At 44.5% G+C, this 15,220-nt stretch overlaps 2 protein-coding genes across 2 annotated transcripts; both read right to left on the bottom strand.

The window, feature by feature from the left end:
- Nucleotides 1–938: 938 nt before the first annotated feature.
- Nucleotides 939–7,559, bottom strand: LOC122367822 (glutamate receptor ionotropic, delta-2-like). Its single transcript, XM_043341250.1, has 5 exons — nucleotides 7,326–7,559; nucleotides 6,776–6,901; nucleotides 4,567–4,742; nucleotides 3,819–4,034; nucleotides 939–1,244 (listed from the first exon to the last, which is right to left on the bottom strand). The coding sequence occupies exons 1-5, from the start codon at nucleotides 7,557–7,559 to the stop codon at nucleotides 1,163–1,165; spliced, it is 834 nt and encodes a 277-aa protein (XP_043197185.1). The 3' UTR covers nucleotides 939–1,162.
- Nucleotides 7,560–7,817: 258 nt separating this feature from the next.
- LOC122367821 (glutamate receptor ionotropic, delta-1-like) lies at nucleotides 7,818–14,858 on the bottom strand. Its single transcript, XM_043341248.1, has 6 exons — nucleotides 14,664–14,858; nucleotides 13,133–13,285; nucleotides 12,591–12,746; nucleotides 11,655–11,761; nucleotides 8,611–8,787; nucleotides 7,818–8,157 (listed from the first exon to the last, which is right to left on the bottom strand). Exons 1-6 carry the CDS (start codon nucleotides 14,757–14,759, stop codon nucleotides 7,818–7,820), a joined length of 1,029 nt encoding a protein of 342 aa, XP_043197183.1. The 5' UTR covers nucleotides 14,760–14,858.
- Nucleotides 14,859–15,220: the final 362 nt, after the last annotated feature.

Below are 15,220 nucleotides of genomic sequence, written 5' to 3'. Positions count from 1 at the left end.
CTATATAAGATCTCTGTATATAAGATCTCTATGCTCGTGCCAACAAACGCCGAGACGAATGGACATTTTGTATTAATTCTGTACACCAGAAAACTCTGAGTAATCGCAGATCGAATAACGTCGTACATGTACGAACAACATCGCAGTTGTTCGTCTCGAGAAGCAAAATGTGCAGCATAGTGACAATGGACGAAATAAATCATAATCTTCCCCTCTGAGGACGGAAGGTCGCAAGGCGCAAAACATCGTTATTTCGAAATATGTGAGCATGTTGTCATGAGGTGAGTGCCGGCTGCCGCCTTACAGCGAGGCATCACTTATAAATGCTGCATACGATTTTAGATACTTTTTTGGCTTTGGTATGAACAGATACCCCTGCGTTATCTTTAATTTTCAGTTTAATCAGTGCAACACAAATGACAGATGATTACAAATGACTACATCAGATAACTGATAATAACATCCATTCAGAAGAACGGGAAAAATAAACTCTACAATGTTCACTGCCTTGTGCATGGCCAATATTTTCGTATGCCTTGCAGGGAAGAATGGAGTTCATATACATGTTGTAAGCGTATGTAATGTAATCAATAATCATAGCTCTATAAAGACATGTGTTACATTTTCTTTTATTCGATGATGAATGACATTATCCATCATACTACAGGTGGATGCGTGATTGACCTAGTTAGGTACTTGTAACTTTGCACATATCTTCAAATGAATAATCACCAAATGAAGACACAATGTTAAGCATGCACCAACATTCGCATTGTACAGTAAGTAGCGCGCAAAGTGACGGTGGATCCATCAAGCCTGACCGAGGAAGGGCCTGCTGCAATTTGAAAGTCACCGAACCAATTGATCTGGGGAATGGACGAGGATGTCAATTGCTTCGGTGACTCAAATTTAGCCGGCTCTTCATCGGTCAGCTTCATGGATCTACCCTTACTTTGTGCGGTAATTTTAAGACAGACTGTACTGTCAATTGATGACTATAATAATTTCTCTGAGTGTCACTCCGAAATGCCACAAAACAAGCGTATCAGCTTCATGATAGATAATGTTTGAAATTTTACTTTTGAGTGGTGATATTGTGTCGCATGGATGTCCATTGTGAGTGAAATACTCTGTGCACTATAGCTTCTAGATCGACTATTCTTCAATACCACGTCTTGATTTGCAGATGAATTGTCCGTGGTATGCGCCTGATGCTGGGGTTTGTGATCGGTAGCTTGTGGTTTCTGAAAGAAGAATTACACGCATCAGCCTTACGGGGGGTCAACATGTAGCTGAAATTCGTGTTGAAAATGATTCATCTTACTACTTGCGCCCATGAGTAAACCAAAAATGAAATCCACTTGATCAGCAAATCATGAAGCAGTCTGGGGAGAGAATATTTAACCCTCGCCCCATGGCAGGGCATTTTTCTTAACACGGCCTGGCGGGGGGGGGGGGGGTTCGATGCGATCCCCCCTCGCGATTGGCTCCTATGGCACTTAGAAGCACCAAATTTGGTAGGTAGGTGGGCCCCCTGGAGTTCTCGCCCCTGTGCAAATTTGGTTGCTCTAGGTCAATATTTAGGGGGGTTTTGGGGGGTATAAATGTAAAAATTTCGCTAAAAACAGGTCAAAAGTTTTCGCTTATAACTTTGATCTAATTAAGGTAGAGCAAAAAAAAAGCACCAGTGAACTCAGCACATCAAGGCGCCGCGAATGATATACTTTTTAGTTTGCTTAAGTGTACTTAAAGTTGTTCTTAATTTTTAAGTAAACTTTAATTATTTAATTAAGTTCAAGTTAACCAAAATGCATCATATCGCATATCCTTCGATTCTGCTGATCACCAGGAACACAATGACACCATTGTTTAAGCTCTAGCGTCATTATGTGCCAAGTTATTGGCAAAAACGTCATTTGACCTCAGTTGACCTCATTTGACCTGACCCATGGATAAGTACACCAAACAAAGAAGCACCAAGTGACCTGCTGTTAAGTACTGTGGTTTCAAGGCACAAAAGTGATAGAACGAAGCGGATATCTCCAGTATTTTCCGAATTTAGTATTTTCCCATAGGCTTAACATTACGACGTAATGATCTCTAACTGACCTCAGGTCAGTGACCTCAAAAAACCCGAACTATATGTTATACAACCGGGTGAACTTAGCACATCCTGAAAGTTTGAAGGAAATCAGTGCAAAACTGTGAGTTGGACAGGTGCAAAAAGAAAATTGAAATTTGACCGTGACCTTGTACTTGCTTTTCTGACCTGGTGACCTGACCCAAGGTCAACCGGACCTGAAATTTTCAGGTCATATGTAAAAAGGTTGCCCCATAGGCTAGCTATCTTCGAAAAACCTTAGGGGGGGTCGCATCGATCCCCCCCCCCTGCCAGGGCGAGGGTTAAGTCTCAATTGAACCAAAAACCAAACCTTAAAGTGTTTCCCATTCTCCCAGCTTCGGTGAACGTATTTGCAAATTTATCGCCCACAGCGAACCTTATATTCGACATGCGGTACCAACAGCGCCGTCTAGCGTTCGACGTACCTTCTCCCTATGCCCGCAATCAGCCTCTATCAGCAACCATAGCGCCACCCAATTATACAGCACCAAGCGCCACCCAGGGTATATTGAATTAGGGGGTAGGACCAAGTTTAGTAGGCATGATCTCAGCAATTATCTTGTTTTATATGGCGGTTTTCATTATCACAATATTATTTTTAAAATCATGAAGTTTGTATATCTCGGTTTTACGAAAAATAGTAGGGCAACAAAGATAAATTTCGCGAAAAAAAATAATTTTAGTTGGAAACATCCATTCTGGTATGTAAAATTCAGTATGAAGCCCAGTATGGTGACCGTCTAGTGTGCTTCCAAAGCTGAGTACCTGATATCAACAGGAGTTGTTTACTATTTTGCCTTACGTTGCTAGGTGGTTGCTAGGGAGCTAAGGATACTCTCTTGCGTGATCATTTGCACTTATTTTTCCTCATTATATCGACATGTTGCTGTTTCTGAGACCTAACTCATGCTAAGAAAAAAAAAACAGTTTTCTTAAAATGTGTATTTAAGTGCCGTAGTATTAACACAGCTCTGCAATTCTGCTTAAATATCTGCAAAATCCTGACTTCCCGGAAAATTGGTGGTGGTGATGGGGATCGAGCCCGTCGATGAAAAGTAAGTCAATATTCAAAGGCTTCAAATCGTTATTTCTTGTTGTTCTGTGAAATAGCAATGTACAGACCGATGATAGTGCCAGTGTTGAGCTTTCCAATGAAGCATTGCAATTAGTAGTAAGATTATTATCATCTAAGATATCTTCCATCAAATATTAGAATTCTACCATTGTCTTGCTGTAGAACAGGGTTACTTTCAGTCTCTTGGGAACACGATTTGCCGGTCTCAAATCGAAAAACACTTCAAAATGCGGTAATAGCCAATAAAATTTACCACCTGATAGCATCTCGGGTTTTTATATATCCTGTCTAGAATTTTCATAAATCAAACGTAAAAATGACCAATTTCGTCAGATTCCGAATTTTTGCCATTGGGTCTAATGTAAAGCATGGCTACTTTCAGTCTCTTGGGAACACGATTTCTGTACCTCAGAATGAAAAACACTTCAAAAGTCGCAGATCGTAGACGATTTAATCTACAAGATAGCATCTCGCTTTTTTCTGTATCTGGTCATGTATCTTCATAAAACCTTCTCAAATATAGTCAATTTAGCATTAAAGTCTAATGGATTTAGAAGAATTTTCATATCCGACTAGATTTGGGCTACCATGTCTGTTGACCGGGGGCCGAGCGCCACCTACCTTCCAGCCTCCCTCCGTCGTTTTGCCCGGCTGTGCAGTCGCTCTGCTAGTAGCATCAGCCCGCTGGACACCATCCCAGCTAGCAACAGCAGGAAGGCACCCAGGGTCTGAAGCAGGGTGGCGGCTGACGCCAGCTGGGGACTGCAGACCTCCCGCTGGCGAAGGATGGAGCGGTAGAGCTTCTCCGTGACGCCTGCTTCGTCCAGACGCTGCAGACTGCAGAGAGAGAGAGAGAGAGAGAGAGAGAGAGAGAGAGAGAGAGAGAGAGAGAGAGAGAGAGAGAGAGAGAGAGAGAGAGAGGGAGGGAGGGAGGGAGAGAGAGAGAGAGAGAGAGAGAAAGAGAGAGAGAGAGAGAGAGAGAGAGAGAGAGAGAGAGAGAGAGAGAGAGAGAGAGAGAGAGAGAGAGAGAGAGAGAGAGAGAGAGAGAGAGAGAGAGAGAGAGAGAGATTCGTCAACAAGTAGGATTTTACCGTTCACGTCATTTTTCCACTTGAGATAGCTTGTTTTGCGTTAAAAAAAAACTTTTTCAGTCGAAGCCACTCCTTACATGTAGGTGCAGTGCGGTAAATGAAGAAATGTCAGAGTACTCAATAAATAAATGTCGTAAGGCAAGGTTTGTCATCTTCCCATCAATTTCCACCACATCCAGCGGCCTCCACCCGTCGCTTTCTTTCTGCTCCAGCCCAATATACCGTTTGCCAAGTGCGATAGTTCTTGTTTGTTCTCACACTCATCTCACCGATCTCACCTCTGGTCGAAGAGCTCCTTGTAGGGTGAGTTGTTTTGTAGGCCGAGCGCGATACCGCCCGGGGCGTATTCTACCTCCAGCTTGTGCACACGACAAGCTATCTCGGGAGCCATCTTGGATAGTTGATAGTCGGCTGCCTCATTGGGAGCAATGAACGCATAGTTGCCTCGCGCCACCTGTCGCAAACGCGCAACAGTTGTAACACATTCTCAAATGCCATTTTAAAAAGCTTTGGCTGGACCGTACCAAAAAAAAAAAATAGTTCGCTAGTGAGTGAGCGTGAACGTCAAAACGAAGCTCGAATGGGATTAGAAAATGAGCACTAGCAATCCGGCATCAATGCAACGGTTATTTGACATGGTTTTATAAGCACATCCAGCTCAAAGCCAACTGTGACCTGTGACCTTCAACCTCACTGAGTACCCTGACATGTTTCTTAGTCAATAATGACATGGACAACAAATAGCATACTGCTACCCCAAGTCAATCATCTATATAGGTACCTATTCCTATATCTATATAATACTGAACGAGGCCGGTGTAAATAGATTTTCAAAACCGAGTTCTTACTGGATTTTTGAAAGAGGCCGAAGGCCGAGTTCAAAAATCAGTAAGACCTGAGTCATGAAAATTTATAACCGGCCAAGTTTGGTATGCATTTTACTGCTATGCCAACGATAAATTCTCTAGACCGAAGCTCTAAAGCCTGAAACAGACTCTTTCCGCAGTCAGGAAATCGCATGCGAGAGCCTATTCAAATGCATGGAAGCACGCTCGCATCAATCGCACGCACCTCCCGCAAGCGATTGATGCGAGAAGAATTAGGGGAGAGGCGGGAGAATTGGGACTTATTTCTCAAGCCATATTTACTGAGATATTATTTGAAAAGTATTGTTGCCAAGCTGCTTCGTGCAGCACCAATAAAAGATAGGCCATTTCTCTGCAGCATACCATCATAAAAAACCGAGCCTATGCAGTGGTGTGGTTATGTGTGGAGAAAAACAAAAACACTCATTTTGGGGAGAATAGGGACACACGCAGGAGAAAAGGGACAGACACGAGGCTGAATTGGGACACATTAAAATGAGATATTGGGACAACATTTTTATCTCGAATTATTGATCTGTCTATGTCTAGGCAATCAATTGATACGTTGGAACTTATATTCACACTATCTGCTTCGTTAAGGCCCGGATTGTCATTCACGATCACGATGTTCCCATAAAATGTACATTTTCCGACTTCTTGGTCTTCGTTTTGATGTATTTGTGGATAGGGGGCGCAGATGCAAACCCGTCCAAAACATGAAGGTAAATACACATCTTTTTGCACCATTTTACCATTTTCACCATTTGGTGTCCCAATTCTCCCACACCACCGCCATATCAAATCGCGCAATTTTTCTGTCATTTGTCAGTTACAGAGCGTGTTCATGCAAACTGGCAATCGCATAAAGACGGTGTTTAGCTAGCATCGCAACATCTTGAAAGAAAAATAGTTTGTCATATGCAATACACAGACAACTCAGAATAACACTCGAAAAAACAAGTTTTTTGGTGCTCAGACAGCACAGCCCAACCGACGGACACAAAAGGGTTGCTGAGGCTTCCCATCGTTGCACGACACATCGAATCAAAAGGTAAAGGCAAAAATCGTGCAAGGACGCTGCCCATTTTTTAAATATTGGCGTGTCCCTATTCTCCTGCGTCCCAATTCTCCCGCCTCTCCCCTACAATGTATTTGAATAGGCTCTCGCATGCGATTTCCTGAACGCGGAAAGAGTCTGTTTCAGCCTCAAGCCAACTTCTGAACGCGATCATCCAAAAATGTTGACTTAAGTGCAAACTGGTGCAACATTTTCGACCGTGGTCAATTTGCATACACCAGTTTACACCACACCTCTCCGGCTAATGTATTTGAATAGGCCAGGCACACACTGAAATGTGTTTAGGTACTTGGCCTTTGGCTGATTAAACTGTCATGACGGTCGGCGACACCTCATCGGCTGCATAACATCTCTTCAGAAGATATAATCGACTTTCAACGCTCCTAATGATATCAACATACAAATACATGCTCTACGTGACCTTTCGATGATGACGCATGACCTTTTGAGGCCAGCATAACTTACGCCATGTGTGTATATCGAACTCTTAAATCTAGGACATGTAAGTAGGAAGCACTCGAATCCCTCTGCATGTCGTGTTACCTTTCTGAATCCCTCCTCGTAGCTCTGCACCAGGTTGTTTCTCTTGTCGGGCAGAACGTGACCATTCCAGACGGCGGTCAGTGTGTGACAGTCGGGCATCGGGTTGTCCCTCAGGGCACACCAGTCCTGTTGAGATATAGGGGGATCAGCGTGTGACAGCCGGGCATTGAGCTGTCCGCCAGGGCCCACCAGTCCTGTAGGTAAATATGGAAGCATTGTTTTGCGAGGTTAGCGGATTTTTTTTTCTGGTAATGGGCGCCGATTAGTTGCTACACTTTCATCGAATTTTTGCCGCAGCCTGAAGTGAGCCGTAACTAGTTTATGTATAGGTAAATTTGATAGCCAGCTAATCAAAGAAATGACAAATCGGCAATTTGTTTGCTACCTTCAATGAAAAATGTTTAAATCGGGAGAAGTCAATGACTTATTTCAAAAAAGTAGCTATTACACAAATAAGCTCTTATACGCATTGTTCTTTCACTCTGAACCCGAGGATATCGCCAAAAATGCATTAGCTTAGCATTCTATACATCATCAGCAGCACACTGACCAGCACGTTCTCGATCAGCTCGCCCTCCTTCCAGCCGGCGCTCCAGTCGGGCATCTTGGTGAGGCCCTGCAGGTCGGCAAACGGCGGCCGCGGGCTGCCCGAGGAGCTCAGGAACGAGATGAGAGTGGCCGAATAGGCAGTGGTTAGTAGGAGACCGAGGAGAAGACAGCTGAGGAACGCCACTCGCGAAGATAGCCCGCTGGGGGAGTCCTGCGGGGGGTGCAAGAGCGTCATCGTAGGCGAAAATTGGGGTTGGAATGGAAAATTTTCAATCTGGAGGATATGACTTTGTATTATTCAATTCTGTATGCTTTGTTCGTTTTGTAGTCACATCCAATTTGTAGTTAATTGATGTCAAAAAGTATTTGTTGTATAGTATAATTTTTGTACGTTACGGCTTTGTACGTTTCGATTGTCAGAAATCAGGACAAAGCTCTGATAAATGGTTTTACGGCTATGATCTACAAATCATTATGATCCAGTACAATACAGCTAACAATGACCACATTTTTCCGGATAACAGCACCACAATTTGTGACATACATCTGCGCCTTGTTGCAGCATCAGTCCTAGCATGATCCAGAGCGTGTCGGCCAAACCAGCTTCTCCTTCTGCAACCTCGAGGAACATCCTGCCGTCATCAGTATCCTTCCAGTCCTCTCGACGACCGTCCTCCTGAGCACGCGCCAGGATCCTCTCGCAGAACCGGTGGGTGAGAGCCAGGAGGACGACCGCGGCCAGCGAGAGGGCGACCATGCCGGCGCTGATGCCACGCGAGTAGCGGGCCAGCCAGCTGTCCAGCACCGTGGGGATGTGCACGTACACACGCCGGCTGCAGACAGACAGACAAACGGGGTTGGAGATAGGTGTGGGCGTAGTGCTGTCAGGTTGTGATATTCAAGATTCAGTATGAGTTACAAAGCCATAATCCATAAGCGTTTGCCACGAAATGTTCAATTAAATAAACACCACTTGATTTCTTCCAGACACTGAATCCCTGATAAAACATTATCATCGACACTTTGACCTGTTTCAAAACCAATGCTCGCAAGCAGAAGTGACCGGATGCATCCGACGGGGCTACCAAACGACTTGCGCCTAGGACTAGTCGATAATCTATCTTATAAAGTTAAAACAAACACGGTCTGTAATTGTATTTAGCCAAAACCTCATTAAAACCGACACAGTCTGCAATAAGCCAACAACCACACTCTTTAACCCACAAAGCCAGTATTCCGCAAATGACCTAATAACAAACACGATCTTCATTTCTCCAACACCTCACCTGATAACGGATACGGTCTGAGTGTAGTCGATCACCTGTTCTCGCTCATTGGTAAATGACACTTCACTGACGGTCATGTCAGCCCGTCCAGCCTGGAGTTCGCCCACCATACCCGTGTAAGTGCCGTCCGGTCGCCGTTTCCCGTACGCGTACCCCTCCAGAAGTGTGATGTTTAAACTGTAGGGAGTGGAAGGTCCGGTAAACCAATGGTCGGGTCTTGGTAAATGAAGTATCTTGGCATAATGCTTGTCATTTTGGCGTTGGTTACAAAATAAGTTAAAAGTTTTGCTACCATTCTGGCTCGTTTGCTTTCTAAAATACATGCATATAAATGTAAAAGGTGAAGCAAGGTACAAAATTTATCATTACGTTTTTGACCATGAGCGTTTTTCAGCGTTACAACAATGTGGTTTTTTTAACTGTTGATAAAATATATGCTACATTTCATCAAGTTGAATTTTTTATTGCTAAGAAAGAAACCGTGGCACCCGTTGAGCCTCACAAGTACAGCAAGCACAGGAATTCCCATGTCGGCACTTTATTTTACCTACCTACGCATTCAAACAACTACTTCAGTCGAACAGGAGTCACTATAGTGGCAATTCACCCAATATGACATCACGGTATCAAAATAATGTCAACCGTCTATTGACATGCAAGGCAATTTTACGAGACATCACGCGTGCAAACGCTATAGGACAAACAATAAAAGCCAAGCACCGACAGGAACCAAATGTCACGAACGTAAAAGATGGGGCCATGCAAGGCCAACATGACTTGATCTCATGCGACTATGGTAACTACCCCTGCCGAATGGCATTCTAGCATGCTCAGCCTTGCATATGCCACAGCAGGACACTACTCGTATAAGGTGGCAGGCGCCGTTCATGCTATAAAGTCTGCTATTATAGTCACTTGAATAGAAGGATTTTTTTCACAGCTCACTGAGCTATGAATTTAAGTACAAAAATAACAAATATGTAGCTACTGTAGCTTTTATGCTCGGAAGAAATATATGCACGATAATATGACAAGTAAATGAGCAAAAAAAAAATCGTTAACACGATTGATTTGCATGGTACAAATTTCCTTCTGGTTGAGTTGAATGTTCGAAAATTATTTTATCACGCACATTGCTCTCAGTCGAACGGAATATATCAATAAAGCAAGCAACCAAATCCCCCAGACTCTTTCATTCATTTCCAATAAGCACCAGCATTTGTAGCACTCATCTATACTCAATTGCGTAACCTTGGCGTCTCCGTAAATGGTCTCCTGCGCGGTGCCAGTGCGTGCACTGGGTCATTGAAGGTATTGGTAATCAATGGCACAGTACTGGTCATTATGCAATATGCATAACCGTGTTGACGGAACTTATACGACGCACATCAATGGCTGCGTAATGCGTAATGCGTATTTGGGAAAAGTTTGGAATGTATTGTACATACCACGGTGACTATAAATAGTACATACAAAGTCATTATACACAGGAGACCGACGTTGGCATTTGGTCCGTTGTTTGCATTGTTTGCAATGCTTCCATTTTGCATCAGACCCATGGGAATTGCGAATGAGTGGCTTGCAGCGTTCGTGCGTTATCATGAATATGGGTAGAAACAGACAGGTTGAAATACTGATTCATTAAATAAGCATTTGATTAGCGTGTATGCATTGTCTATTATCTACAGCGTGAACCAAGATGCACAGAATGTGCTTCCGACTAGCACACCTAACATCATAGTAATATTGTAACAGTGATCCGTTCGATATCATAACCCGCGCCGTGCTGGTGGCCTGAACTTTCCGCCGAGTGCTGGGGGGGGGGGGGGTCTAACTCGGCTCCTGGGCCACGTAGCGACACGCGGTAAGCGGCAATCGAAAGAGCGTCAAAAATAAGGACGAAAACACTTCGGTCATTTTTTGGGTCAGGTCAAAGGTCAGGTCACCAGAGGTCACCAAAGGTAAAATGTTGACTATTTCAACATTTTGGAAACTGCCAACGGCTATCTCGGGAACCGATAGAGCTACAGCGCCGCGGAAAAGCGCATTCGATAGCCCTTTTACAGACCTTTCTGAATAATGTTCTCAGATTTGACCTCAGGTCAACGGTTTAGCCTCCAGAGGGCAAAAACTCCAAAAATAGCCGTTTTTACGAAAAACGTTTTTTCGTCAATAACTTTTGACTCATAAGCGCCATGACATTACTTTTGCCAGCATCGTGTTCCTCTCGTCGAGACGCGTCGAATGAACTATTTGTTGACCTTGAAAGGTCATTTTGAAAATTTGACCTCAGGTCAAGGTCATGACCTGACCGAAAAGGGTCATGTTGCATATCAGTCGATCCGTATCGTCGAGCTGAACACATCTGACGTGTTTTCACCGCTCTAGCACGTCTCTATCAAAAGTTATAGCCAAAAAACTGCTGGCGACCGTTCATGACCTGAGATGATCTCAGGGGCACACAGAGGGGTCACAGGTGCATTTTTCCTATTCAGTGTGTCATGTTTACCTATGAACCGATGTTTGAGAGCGTTTTGAACGATATTCGTCCAAAAGAGGCGCATTTCAATTTTCTCCCATTGACTTATAATGGAGAGGTCGCAAAATTGACCTGACCTTAGGTCACAGATATCAAAAATCCGAGATATACATTTTATACATACTGTTACTCATATCAATCGCTGAAAGTTTCAAAGTGATCGTTCAGTCGGTGTAGCTATAGCGAGCCTTTGAACTTTTTCTGAGGTAAGGTCACTTGACGTGACCTGGTGACCTGACCTTGAACGGCCTAGGTCTGAAATTTTCACAACATGTGCGGAAATGATGTAAGAACACGTGTACCAAAAACGGCGGCGCTGCGCGCCGCCGTTTTTGAGATATTCGCGAAAAACCTGAGGGGGGGGGGGGCGTAAAAACGCCCCCCCCCCAGCACGGCGCGGGATAACGTCGCAATCCGAAACCCATGCTGCTGCATGCATGCGTGCAACGAACACTGAGCGCACTGGTGTATCTAGGCTTTGGAAGTAAGCATGCTCAGCCGATACCGGAAGTTGAGGTCGCTAGCCAGGGCGGAGGCGAGCTCGAAGAACACTCCCCCAACCGGCTGTACAGTTCCGTTAATGTTTTCCACGTCGGTGTATATAGGAAACACCTGCCGACAGCACGAAATGAAGGGTTTTAGAATATGGACGGTTTTAGTGGTATTTTCACAGCAGTATATATCGGAAATACCTGTCGAAAAGACAAAATAAACACAGCACCGCTCGCAAAATACCTCGTTTTATGGTGGTGTCTATGCTCTCCACGGTGTTTTTGTAAGGTCACTCGTCACCAGCACAAAATACACAACACTTTTTATTCTTTAATACGAACGGTACGCTAAGCATTATAGCTGCCGGCAACCATCGACTTGTCTAATGATTTCATGCTGCGAGCATTTCGTGCCTGACTTATGTCGCCAGCCCGGCTACGAGTAGGGACCTGGCCGAGTAGTGTAAATATGTTGATGAGTTCCTGTGCCGGTGGTTATGTTATTTATACCCGTGACCAATGTGACCTCGGTGGCCTGCTCCGTCCCTCAGGGGCCCGGGACGGGTGACTGCGACGGTCACGACTCACGAATGGTCGTATGTCTTGACGTAGCACATTTACGTCAGTAGATATTTCTGCTGACCATTTGTTCATATTATGCGAAACAGTTCAAAAGAAATAAACAAAAATAGATAAAACAAATTTAAACAGGATTGATAGCACCAAAAAGAAAATACAGATATCATAATATGAAAAGAGCAATAGTTTAATGGTGATATACAATTAAAGCGAAATACCATTAGTCCGTGAATGTGTGAGAAGCATTAGCCACATACCATTACTGGCCGGGGGTAACTTGCCAGTTGCCATTCCTCTTAGCCCAATCACGAGTGGAAGAATATTCCCGTAAACCTACACAGCACACCCAGCCTCTCCATCGATGACCTGACCTTGACCCCGACGGCTCGTAGTGTGATGCCGCCGAGGTCTCCCCGTCTCTCCTGGCGGGGTCGCGGGTCGAGAACTTCCAGTCGATCGGAGCTCCAGCGGGCTGTCCGATGGGAGACCAGCTCGCAGGACGGACACGGTTTGTACAACTCTGTCATCTGCCGTAGGGAGAGGAGAAAAAGTGAACTGAGGGGGAGGTGGGTACTACACACTGTGCACATAGTACCTACATTGTGAAATCTAAATGGCATTGCGAGTTCACGCGACCAAAAAGAAACATTTTGGTCACTACGACTTCTTTGCGGTCAGATGCAAATTTAGAATAGTTTAAACTCAGGATGCAAAATTACTTGAAAATCGTATCTATAGAAGTTTCGCCAAAGGAACTACAGTAGTGCTTTTGATTTCACATAGCATCACTGCATAAAACATCATTTTCGTTCAGCTTTCACTGGCGAAATAAAGGACATGTTACATAAAATCATATCGAAAATATTTTAGTAACCACTCTAAACATTAATAAACATAACTCAAACTCCCTTACCGACACTGAGTCGTTGTGCACCTCCGCCTTCCAGATATCGGTCCCGATACTAATATCGAGCTCTGCGACCAGCGCGTGTACGGCTGTCCTCTGAGAAGGGACGGTCACCAGCATCAGGGTCACCTGGTCCGGCCTGCCCGGGCCGCTGAGCACCTGCAGGGAAGGGGGAGCAAGGGTGGTACATTGAAATCCAGTATGAAAATAGCATGGCCCAGTAAAACATGATCAAAACTGGTCGGGTTGGATTAAGGTAGGTTAGGCAAGCTTAGGTCAGGTTAGATTACGTGTCGTGTCAGGGGCTATACTCGTAAAAGCCGAGTGGAAAAGTCGTTAGGTGGAGTCAGACGGATGAGAGATCGAGGTGGTGGGGGGGGGGATGAATGCTGGTGTGGTGGAATGGGATCTATGTATGAGACCTACGTTACGTCTATGTGGGGTCAAAAGAGGTGAAACTCCAATGCGACCAGTGCGGTCGGAGGCTGGTTGGAGAAGATAAAAGTGAGGTTGGGTCGAATTCTGGGGCTGATTAAAACTAAGGTGAAAGATGTTGCATTGCGATTTTCATATTATTCATTGCGTTTCATTATTCATTCTAAAGTCTAAACCAAAAACCTATTCACAGCATCAGGAAGCTTGACCACTACTTACATATCCTGAGCTGCGTAAATCATCATTTTTCCCAGCAGTCACAAGCGCGTATACAAGTGGATAATTAATTAGTTACGTGACGTGAGTAAGTGCACCACGAAACAACGAGACAATTCATCGTTATCGAATCAATCATCCAACCAATGAAATTAAAGTTTGTTGTTTCACATTCTACCATGTCTTACGAATTTCGGCTCAGAAGCTATAAACAAAATAGGCATGAAATGTGATGGAACATTGATCAAAGATTATACCACGTGAACGATTCTTGGAGCATCGTGGCACTAAGGTTGACTACACTCACGTTTGACATACTCATTACAAATCTGTTTTGCGGAACATACAATTTTCATTAATTGGATAATCGTTACTCTAACTGGAAATGATATTGGCCGGATGGATCGTGAGGAAACGTGGTGATATCAACTCCCAGAAGCTAACCCATCCACTACCAAGTAGCGTTGGTCAGCGTCTCTTGCATGAACTTTCGTTATCTAGATTATGAAAATGGCATTGAGGAACTTGCGTCTGTTCTCAGCTAAAATTAAGCCAAGGAAGTATTATCACAGATCCCTCTTACGTGCGTTATCTCTGCATCGAGCACGTAACATAGCTCTTTGCTGAAAAACCGCCTAGCCCTAGAGCAACGCTTACATGCCGGCAAAAGCTGCATTCACGACTTCAGTATTTGTTTTAACTCAAGGTGTTGCCAAAGACTAGGTGACAAAAGAACACAAATGCATTAAGGTCATATTTTGTGTAACCGCCACTAAGTTTGCTGAGATTCTTGCGCCAGCCATGGTCAAGCATTATTGCTGCAAGCTATTTACGCTGATATTTTGTAACTTGGTTTCTAAATTCCCTCTAATGTTCCCCCACTGACCGTTTCAATGACGCGTCGATCCGTGCCCGAGTCGGACCACATCAGGACCACGGTCCCGGCGTCGGTCATGGTCCGCAGACAGGTGGTCCGGTCCATCAGACAGACGGTCTGGTCCACCGGAGTCAGTCGGACCACTGAGGACCACAGAGACCGCAGCGGAGTGTGGTCCCGGCAGACTGATGGTCCGGTGTGGAGACCGATGTCCGTCGCTGGAAGAGAGAGAGAGAGAGAGAGAGAGAGAGAGAGAGAGAGAGAGAGAGAGAGAGAGAGAGAGAGAGAGAGAGAGAGAGGGAGAGGGGGCTCTCATAGGTCGATAATCATAATCAGGGGTCAGTAGTGTTGTTGGCTGCTTTCAACGTTTATTTATATCGTAAGCTCAGGGTTCAGGCTGTTCAATGTCTATTGAGAGTGGAAATCGATTACAAATGAGCCAGCACTGTAAACATACACTGTTTTGGTATGCTTCGTGAGCCTCGTGATGCTTTGACCTTTGTCAAATACATAGCTGTAGGCCTGGCAAGGATGACAACCGTTCCAAAAAGAAACTGTCATGCTGT

The sequence above is a fragment of the Amphibalanus amphitrite genome, unplaced genomic scaffold (genome assembly GCF_019059575.1).
Source record: "Amphibalanus amphitrite isolate SeventyFive unplaced genomic scaffold, NRLGWU_Aamphi_draft 000898F_arrow, whole genome shotgun sequence".
NCBI classification, from domain to species: Eukaryota; Metazoa; Arthropoda; class Thecostraca; order Balanomorpha; family Balanidae; genus Amphibalanus; species Amphibalanus amphitrite.
Note: the sequence above shows the minus strand (reverse complement) of the source record. Positions and strands in the feature narration are given on the sequence as shown.

Bases quoted from the DNA above. Each gene is read 5' to 3' on its own strand.
- LOC122367822 (XM_043341250.1), bottom strand. From the start codon at position 7,559: ATGACGCTCTTGCACCCCCCGCAGGACTCCCCCAGCGGGCTATCTTCG. The intron at 4,743-6,775 runs GTAACACGACAT...CGTTTGCGACAG, and splicing joins ACGAGGAGGGATTCAGAAAG to GTGGCGCGAGGCAACTATGC. The intron at 1,245-3,818 runs GTAGGTGGCGCT...TTCTTCTTTCAG, and splicing joins CGACGGAGGGAGGCTGGAAG to AAACCACAAGCTACCGATCA.
- LOC122367821 (XM_043341248.1), bottom strand. From the start codon at position 14,759: ATGGACCGGACCACCTGTCTGCGGACCATGACCGACGCCGGGACCGTG. The intron at 13,286-14,663 runs GTCAGTGGGGGA...CCTTCCCTGCAG, and splicing joins ATCGACGCGTCATTGAAACG to GTGCTCAGCGGCCCGGGCAG. The intron at 8,788-11,654 runs GTATCGGCTGAG...CACTCCCTACAG, and splicing joins GCTAGCGACCTCAACTTCCG to TTTAAACATCACACTTCTGG.